Source organism: Gadus macrocephalus, chromosome 15 (genome assembly GCF_031168955.1).
Source record: "Gadus macrocephalus chromosome 15, ASM3116895v1".
Lineage (NCBI taxonomy): Eukaryota > Metazoa > Chordata > Actinopteri > Gadiformes > Gadidae > Gadus > Gadus macrocephalus.
Window position 1 is genome coordinate 12,408,128 of NC_082396.1, and position 9,916 is coordinate 12,418,043.

Below are 9,916 nucleotides of genomic sequence, written 5' to 3' on the forward strand. Positions count from 1 at the left end.
AGGGGATAAAATACATTCGCTCTTCACAATACTAGTCTGTTACACTTGTACCGCGGGAGTGTTTTTTCACATTCGAATATTATGAGGGACATCGCGAACAGACAGAGGCTCATTCACAAAGCAGATAGAGGCGCTTGTACCGCGGGAGTGTTTTTTCACATTCGAATATTAATTTTCACGTTCGAATTCGCGTTTTTGGATACATTTCGAACGAATATTCGAACTTCGAATATTCGTTGACAGCCCTAGTTTGAATACACACAGTGTTTGCTGTTGATGTTATGGCGCATAACACTTCGGTTCTTTGGCGTCTCTTGTATTTCCACAACGAGACTGTTGTTGGGGTTATCTCAGCCATGGTTGAGAAGGAATTGGGGGAAAGGAACTTTGGCTTTGACTCCCTGGCTTTGTATGAACTGCGACATGCTGCCTGCCGCCGGTTGTCGCGAGGCACCACCGCCGTGAAGCACCACCGCCCGGCAGGGGGCAGCAGGCAGCGAGCGGTTCAGTCTATTTCAGATTGATGTGGAATGGGAAGAACCAGAGACTCCGACAAAGTCGTTTGTGATTCATAATATCGTCTTGAGGCGCACACAGCTTGGCCGTGATAATATGTATTATATGATATAGATATCTATGTATTATATGATATTATTTAGAGCTCCAGGACTGTAACGCAAGTGTTGTTCGCGCTGTTGGTGTTATGGCGCATAATGTCAGACTCTCGTCTCTTGTATTTCCACAACGAGTGGAGTAGTGGGGGTTACCTCAGCTATGGTTGAGAATGAATTGGGGAAAGGATTTGACTCCCTGAAGTACATGAACCACGACATGGAGGAGAAAGGGATTGTTGGCCTTGAATGTCTCCCGCTTGAGCCCCGCTGAATTTCGGGAACGTCTTCAAAAACGGTGTTTGGGGCCTACTATTATCTATAATAAAGCATCCATAAAGTAGCATGCCATGGGACTTTAAATGGAGATCCTGAAAAGGCTACAATTTGATGGCAACGATGGTTTGCAGAATTGTGTGCGAGGTGTCTCTTTTTGGAATGGAAGGAGACACTTGGCCTGTATGTTCATCGGTTCAAGGGCATACTCTTTATTGCTCAACACTACTCCGCCTCTTCTCTCTCTTTCTCTTTCTCTCTCTGTCTCTCTCTGGTGAATTGCAGGTATCTAAAGGCAGCTGCTCAAGGTCTCACTTTATTTCTATTTGCATGCCTATTATATTTGTATCGCAAACATCTTGGTCTGTGTCTGTGTCTGTCTCTTCCCCTGACCTCGAGAGCGTTTCCTTTTCATTGCTGTTTCTGCGGTGACACCTGAATGGCCCTCCAGTGACTCATAAAGGTGTATCTTATCTCTGATCCATCAGTGCAGGGCGGCTGGCCCTGGAGGGGCCCGTGGAGACGGCCCTGCTGCTGAGCCTGTGCGGGGTGCGCTGCGTCGCCTTGCACCAGTGGCACAGCTCCCCTCGGACCCACGCCCTTAACGTGGCCGCCCTGTTGGACGGTGGGTGTGAAGAGATTCAAGATTCAAGAGTTTTATTGGTCACATATACTGTATATATTAGTGCTGTCAAGCAATTAAAATATTTAATCGCGATTAATCGCATTAATGCCATAGTTAACTCACGATTAACCGGGATTACTTGCGATTAATCGCATTTTTTTTTTCCCTTGAGTATCCCTTGATTTCTTTGTCCCATTGATTTCTCATTTTAATGCTCTTATCAACATGGCGAAGTGCGTCGGCTTGTCTTGTGAAAATGTTTTCTTATTGCTAACATCATTGGCATATACTGATCAAAACAGGACGATACAAAAAAAAAGCCTTGAACATAGCAGTCAAGCTACTGCTTCTTTGTTTTGAGCCAAAGAAAAAAATAATAATCTTGCGATAAAAAAATGAACGCCGTTAAAATTGGTTTGCGTTCACGCCGTTAATAACGCGTTTAGCTGACAGCACTAATATATATATATATTTATACAACGGGGGGCCTAAATCCAGCGATCTGATTGGTTCCTAACTGTTGTATAATGAGCGTATACATAACTGCTATGACGCCCGATCATTTTGTGAAAGTTTGCATATCACTCCGCGCCTGGAAGTAGAAACAGTTACAAAGTCAAACATATGTTGGATGATGGAGAGGGTGTAAATGTTGTTACTCCGGGAGTGAGCAAGGCGATGGAGAGACTAACGAAAGCTTAGGCACACGGTGTTAGGGGCATGCGGGTGCAGGCAGGCAGGTAGGACCCAAACGCAGACGGTATTGAGGAAAACAGCACTTTAATCAAACCTAAAGGCTAAGGCACAGGAATCAGGGAACTCGGGAGACAACAGGGAACTCGAGAGGGAACAAGGAACACGGAACACGCAGGACTAACAACCAACACTAACCACAACAAACCACAAGCAACCACAATGACAGCACAAGGAACAAAGGAAAGACGAGGGCTTAAATAACAAACACAACGAGGAACAGCTGAGACACATTAGGGGAGGGAACAGTAATCAACACAGGAGGGAAACACACACACCCTGACAGTAACCCCCCCTTAAGGGTCGACTCCCAGGCGACCCACGACAAGCAAAAAACAAAGAAAGTCAAACCCAAAACGGGTGGGTGGAGGGGCGCCAGGAGGGGGGAATCAAAAAAATAATAAATGGACTGGGGCAGAGCCGAGGGACGTCAGGCGGGCGGCCAGAAAACTGCCCCAGGGCATGGCAGGGAGCCTCAGGCGGACGGCCTGGGAGGCAAGCAGAGACAGAGTGAAGGCGGAACCCTTCAGGAGGCCGGCGGCAAGGACGATGAGGGCTCAGTCCCTCAGGAGACCTGCAGTGGCACAGAACCCCCTCAGAAGGCCGGCAGCGGTGAAGGCGGAACCCTTCAGGAGGCCGGCGAAGGCGAGGTAGAGGGCGGGTCCCCTCAAGAGGGAGGCCCGGTAGAGGGCGGGTCCCCTCAGGAGGAGGGCCAGGCAGAGGGCGGGTCCCCTCTGGTGGAAGGCCAGGTAGGGGGCGGGTCCCCTCTGGTGGACAGGGTAGAGGGTGGGTCCCCTCTGGTGGAAGGCCAGGTAGAGGGCGGATCCCCTCAGGAGGAAGGCCAGGTAGAAGGCGGGTCCCCACTGGAAGGCAAGGTAGAGGGCGGGTACCCTCAGGAGGAAGGCCAGGTAGAGGGCGGACCCCCTCAGGAGGAAGGCCAGGTAGAGGGCGGACCCCCTCAGGAGGAAGGCCTTGAAGAGGAACCCCCCTCAGGACGGAGTGGAGGAGGGCCCCCACAGGCAGGAGCGGAGGGCGTGCCTCCCCTGGACGGTCTGGAGGGCGGGCCACCTCCGGCAGGAGCAGAGGGCGGACCTCCACAGGCAGGGGAAGAGGCTGGTAGCTAGGGACCGGGGGCAGAGGCTGGTAGCTAGGGACCGGGGGCAGAGGCTGGTAGCTAGGGACCGGGGGCAGAGGCTGGTAGCTAGGGACCGGGGGCAGAGGCTGGTAGCTGGGGACCGGGGGCAGAGGCTGGTAGCTGGGGACCGGGGGCAGAGGCCGGTAGCTGGGGACCGGGGGCAGAGGCTGGTAGTGGGGAACCGGGGGCAGAGGCTGAGAGCAGGGAACCGGGGGCAGAGGCTGGTAGCGGGGAACCGGAGGCAGAGGCTGGTAGCGGGGAACCGGGGGCAGAGGCTGAGAGTAGGAGCGTGGAGGCTTAGGCCGGTCACCAAAGTCCAGTGGCAGTGGCATGTAGCTCTCCGGCCAAAAGGTTGTGGGGTTGAGCAGCTCGACTGCCCACTCGGGTAAGGCGTCCTCCAACTCTGGCCTTGACGCAACAGCCCTGCACATACGCCCCAACACAGCCTCCTGCTCCTTCCTGCTGGGAATGTTCTCCCAGCCATCCATAGCTAGGATTATCGTCACCAACAAATCCTCCAACTCACGGAAAAACAGAGCGTCCGCTGGGTCCAAACTTGGTGCTGTCATTCTGTTAGGGGCTTGCGGGTGCAGGCAGGCAGGTAGGACCCAAACGCAGACGGTATTGAGGAAAACGGCACTTTAATCAAACCTAAAGGCTAAGGCACAGGAATCAGGGAACTCGGGAGACAACAGGGAACTCGAGAGGGAACAAGGAACACGCAGGACTAACAACCAACACTAACCACAGCAAACCACAAGCAACCACAATGACAGCACAAGGAACAAAGGAAAGACGAGGGCTTAAATAACAAACACGAGGAACAGCTGAGACACATTAGGGGAGGGAACAGTAATCAACACAGGAGGGAAACACAGGGAAACACACACACCCTGACACACGGCGAGTGAACTGCTCCATAGGATAAATTGCCGGCGAACCGCTCTAGCCGAGCCTTCTCTTGGAGGGACGCTAAAGTGTGTTGCATAGCGACTGTCGTGCATTTTGAAGGCAGCCAGGAGGGACTACTTTTTTGTATTCTTTAATAAAACGGCTACTTTGACTTTCTTGGTTTCTTTTTAAATGTAGTGTGTCTATGACTTTCGTTTTGCCATAATAGTAACCGTTGTATAAAAGCAATAGATCACTTCAGTCAGTGGTATGTATGTATATATATATATATATATGTATATATACAAGAAATACAGTTAAATGAAAAGAGCATGAAGTGTACATGCATGCGAGCGAAGCATTGGCCCCTTTTAAAATGTCACGTCTAGCGTGGTTCATATTAACACCGAAGCACACTTTCGTTGAGGGCTTGGGTCCACTGGGGACCAGCAGGATGTGGACTGACCCACAGGATGTGTTGCAGGTCTCCTGGCGGCAGGGCTCTCCTCTGGCCAGGCGCTCCACAGCCTGAGGAAAGGGGACAGAGGCCCCAGTGGGGCTCCCCCGTCTAATGGTATGACCCAGTTGTTCCAGGGCAGACCCAAGCTCCACAAACTTGTAGTGTAACACATAACAGAACACATTCACTGGAACTCTCCGCTTGATAAGCAGTTGGCAACCGAAAGTAATATTTTCCAATATAGAATACAACCCAAACACATCAACACAAAAAAATATTATATTAATGTCATTAAAATGTATCAAATATTATTATAATATATATTTTTGTTCACTCTGTCCCTTTTTTCTGGCCCTCCCTCTCTCTGGCGTTTCAGAGTCTACAGCCAGTGGCAGTTTGGGTGGTGTGTACCAAAAGGCAGATGTTTCATGGTCATCTTTTAACTGTATTCTGTATGGGATTCCTAACTTGGTAATTGAATTACACACTTGAATTCCCTCCCTAGATGAATTCATGTTTATTTATGGAATAGGTGCCCCATGTTTTTGCATGAAAATAACGTGTACACACAGTAATGTGCTTTACCAAAGTATAACAGTTCTTAGTTACGATCGTTTACTAGTTAGTTTAGTTTTTAGATGGCCTTTAGCTGATAATCTTTAAGTGTACGTCATGTTCCTTTTGATGTTTGATGTTTTTGTTGTTGTTCCTTATATAACCTATTTTATATGCAGATGTAAAATGTGTGTGACAAAAAACAATAACATTCCAAATGCAAGGAGCATGGTTATTTACCAAAGAGGTAAGAAGATGATAGCATGCAGCCTTCCTATTCTCAGGGGGTCTTCCCTTACCTAGAAGGAAGGCCACCTACCAGGAATAAAGGTGCCGACTGTAGGGATATTTAAAGTGACCTATAGTTATTGTTTTTGAATTAGCCGCCTTTGAACCCTTTTATGTTTGTAATTTCCTGTGTTAATCTGTGACATTTTACTTGATCTTTGACACCTCAGTATTTCACGTATAACAATTGTTCAAATCGGAGAGGTCTCACATGTTCCAGAAGGGAAGACTGTTTTTCAGACACGGTGTGTGATGCTGATGGTGAGCATTCAGGGTGCAAAAGTTCTCCCACTGGCCTTTCAAAACAACAGATTAGCAGGCCATTTGGACAATGCCCACATGATGGTTTAATTTTCTTTTTTTTTTCATGGATTGGGAAATAAAATGCAGAACTCCAAGCAGGTGTGTTGCGTTGGCTGGTCCGCCCACAGCCCAGGGGGGGGGTCAGATAAGCCGCGGCCTCAGTTCTCATGGTATTCACTTTGTGATATTTAACTCATACCTTTCTGATGTTGATACTTGTGCCGCAACACTCCTCAACAGTCCCTGTCGCATCAAAACAGAGTCAACATGCACACCGCAAACCCGGTTCATCGCAGTGCATCACTGGAATTAGACATGGCTCACTTTAATTCCATTAAATCGATTTGTAATTATTTTTAATTTGGGAGGAGATGTGGGGTTAGCAGAGTATGTAATTCCAAACATAGTCTGATAATCCTCTATATTCTAATGGTGGAGATATTATCCCCACTGAGTTTTAATGAAAGACGTTTTCCCGTGGTAAATTATGATGCCACATTGTTCATCGATGACATGGACCAGCGATGCATGACAGTTTTGTGCATCAACCAAATCGATTAGAGTGAGCTTCGAATTCCAACCTTTATACATTAAATACCTGTACCTTAGTGGTGTGGTTCCACCTTGGGGGGGATTATTGTAGAGCTGTCTCCAAATAGGAAGGGAATGGAGTCAGGCCCGCCTCAGCTGCTGAGGGTCTGAAAGGTCATCCCCTCAGCAAACAGATTTTTCCTGCTGGATAATTGCTTTTTCTGGTTTGCTTCTGGAAAATTAAGCTCATTTGGGCGGAAGAAATTTCCAACCTTTCTGAGTCCACAGAAATCCCAATCCACTGTCAATAAAGGTGCAGGTGAGCTGTGAATCCTGATGATGTCACGTATGGAGTGTCTTGGAGCTGGCCATTTGCTCAGCGTCGGTAAGAAGAGGCAGATTCTCACATACCGTATGGATTGGATTTTGGGGCTAGAGAATAGGATTTGTGGGGGAAGGGGGATCTGCCTTAGATCATAGTATTTTATTATTTATTGTAGTAATTGTAGAGTATATTAAATCCTATTGGTAGCGATGTACACCAACAAGAAGCCTTGAAGTGACTTGGCTCAGCAAGGACCACTGAGGAAGACCTCTGTACCTCTGTAAGGTAAACAACACTCGAAGGTTGGCCCTTAGGGGGATAGGAATGTTAAAGTAATGCATGTTTGGTATTTTAGAAAGAGTCTGACGAAGGTGTGCGCAGCATAGATGCATCGTACTGCTCTGTTGAAATCATTCACCGGATGACTGTTCCCTTCCTCCAATATCTACAATGAGAGCCCTGTGGAGCCCTTTGTTCTGTGATTGCAAAGTGCTTCCGTGCTGCTTATGATTGAAGCCCAACCAGCGGCCTCCAAACTAACCGCTGATTATCAACCCACGTGCTATGAGTTATGCTATTGAGGCGCAATGAACTCGAGCCAAAGGGGTTATTTTAGTTCAAACCTGCGTGCCATAAACAGCGTAACCCCAGGAGGGACTTTTATTTTGACACACACAAACAGATCATCAACAGAGTATTTAGATTGAAACATAATTGTCTGCGTCGCTATCACGGCGTCATTCAATCAGTAGCGCTGTCCGTTTATATATGGTCTGCTTCACAGAACCTTCAAACCAACAGACAACACTACAGCCAACAATCAGAACTCTTTCTGCACCACAGGCCTCTTAACACTGAACAACCCCAAGTAGTCTGCATCATCCCTGTGCATGGCTCAGTGTTTCCGCTAGAAAAAATTGGTGCCGGTCATGTGACATGGAAGGTTTCATTTTAACTTTTTTTTTTTTTTTTACTTCTTTTGATATTTGGCAGCTGTGAAGCGTGCCGCTGCTGATTTAAGTCAGCAGCAGCAAGTTACCGGACTGCTACCCCTGAAAGTGAATGGAGCGTACCATGGCATTGAGAAGACCCGTGTAATAAAGGCCTATAATATTTCTGTTTATGGCACAGATTTCTCCTCAGATTAGGCCAATAAAGCAATGATTAAAAAAATAAAAAAAACGCTCGATCAAAGTCCCGGCCCAACCCGGCACGAGGGAAATATCGCAATCAAAACCATCATTGTTTTACATGAATTGGCTAAACAAACGACCACCATAGCATATTTAAACCCAATTCATTGTGCAAAGAGAATTATTTCCTTTGGTCATTCTGACCGGAGCATTTAGAATTTGCGGTCCTCCTATTTTTTTTAATTACCGGACAACGGAAACTCTGGCGTGGGTCGCTTTTCCGATCGAAAATGCCGCAGAATATAGGTATATATGTTTCAAGCGTGTACCATATAGGCTCAGTCCTAAACGCAGCGTCCCGGGTTCGAGTCCTGCCCATGGTCATTTGCTGCATGTCCTCCCCTCTCTCCCATACCTTCCTTTATATCTCACTCTATAATAAAGCATTAAAATGCAAAAAAAATAAAGAATATAGGTTTATATAATATATATAGGTTATTTTCAATTATCAAGGACGTTGGGCTATCTGCACTTGCTTATTGAATTAAACAATCTTTCCATGAGCCAAGAGGCATGAGATGATGTTGCAAGGATAGACATCCAGGGGAACGATGAGCCCAGGGGAACAACCCTCTAGTTTCCCCAGGTTGGCTCTGGGTGGTGTGACCCTCATTTGGACTCTGATGCAAACCAAACAAACAAATTCTGGTCCGCTTGAAAACGGCAGACCCGTTCCACTCTGGTTTGATTCACTTTGCACCAGGTGTAATGCCCCGTTTACACCATCCCGCTAATGGCCGCTAATGGCCGATGGACCACCGATGTGGAAGTCGGGGTGATTCGGGTTACATCGGGCTAAAAATGTATGATCGGGTCAATTTATCCGGGTAGCATTTACACATACCCGATGTTATAACGATAACGTAACGATTTATGCCAGCGAAGACACCCGAAGTGCGTTTGGCGTCATTTGACGTCATTTCGACTGACGCCAAACACGTCAAATGACGCGTTTGGCGTCATTTGGCGCCATTTGGCGTCATTTCGGGAGAAGGCCAAGGGGAGACTGGTTTAGACTGATATTTATTTATATTACAATAGCGATTTTATAATAATTGAACGCCGGTTCTAAATGGGCGAATTACCCCTTTAATTATAAAAGTAGGACATCCATCGATCACCCCCTATTTATACCCAAGTGACAGGTTGAGGGTCTTCCTTAACACAATTTGGTCACAATCGTTATTTGTCGTTAGACTATCGGTATAATTCGGCCTGCAATCTGTATGTTTCGGGTTACATTGGCTTACATCGGGTCTAAATCGGGTAAAAAATAAACAGCGTGACTCTATCGGGTGTAATTCGTGTGCATTCGTGTAATAAACGAGTTATTCCGTATGTCTTCCCTAGAGACGTCGGGTGTCTCTCGGGGGTCTTTCGTGTGTTGAGGTTGCCGATATAAACACAATAAAACACGATAAAGCGCGGAAGATTAACGAATATAGCCAATGTACCCCAGGAAAATTCCCGCACGTCTTGCGATGTCTTACGTTATGCTCCCGTTCTATTCCCGATTATAGCCGATTAGCCCATAGCAGCACCTGGTAACCGATTCTACCCCGATAGATCCAAAATTAACAAACATGTTTGTTCTTTGCCGATGTTGCCCGATCATTGAGCTTTTCTTCCCGTTGTCTAACAATTTTCCCGGGAAGAGTAACGTGTTTCCCGATGCAACCACGCTATTTGCCGATGTTATAACGATAGCTGCTGATTTAGCCATCGGGCACCATCGGGGCCCACTATCGGGTAGGTGTAAACAGGGCATAAACGTGATCCTATTCCAACTGTAACAAAAATTACAATACATCTCTGTTCATTTTCGGTTTCCATGGAGCCCAACGGGCGCAGACCAAAATGCTTCTGCAAAATGCCATTATGTATTCCTTCAAAACAAAATCATTGAGTGCAGTCATATTAATTAAGTGCTAGCGGAATCAACAGACCTCTAAATAAATAGATAAATGGAT

The 9,916-nt window shown here is 47.0% G+C and overlaps 1 protein-coding gene across 1 annotated transcript in view; it reads left to right on the forward strand.

Annotated features, from left to right (window-relative positions):
* LOC132473660 (cilia- and flagella-associated protein 46) overlaps positions 1–7,690 on the forward strand; it is a 72,728-nt gene extending 65,038 nt beyond the window's left edge. Inside the window, exons 57-59 of the mRNA XM_060073871.1 lie at positions 1,376–1,512; positions 4,776–4,865; positions 5,128–7,690. Of these exons, the coding sequence (XP_059929854.1) occupies positions 1,376–1,512; positions 4,776–4,865; positions 5,128–5,243 (343 nt within the window). The 3' untranslated portion in view covers positions 5,244–7,690. The remainder of the gene's footprint in view (positions 1–1,375; positions 1,513–4,775; positions 4,866–5,127) is intronic.
* Positions 7,691–9,916: the final 2,226 nt, after the last annotated feature.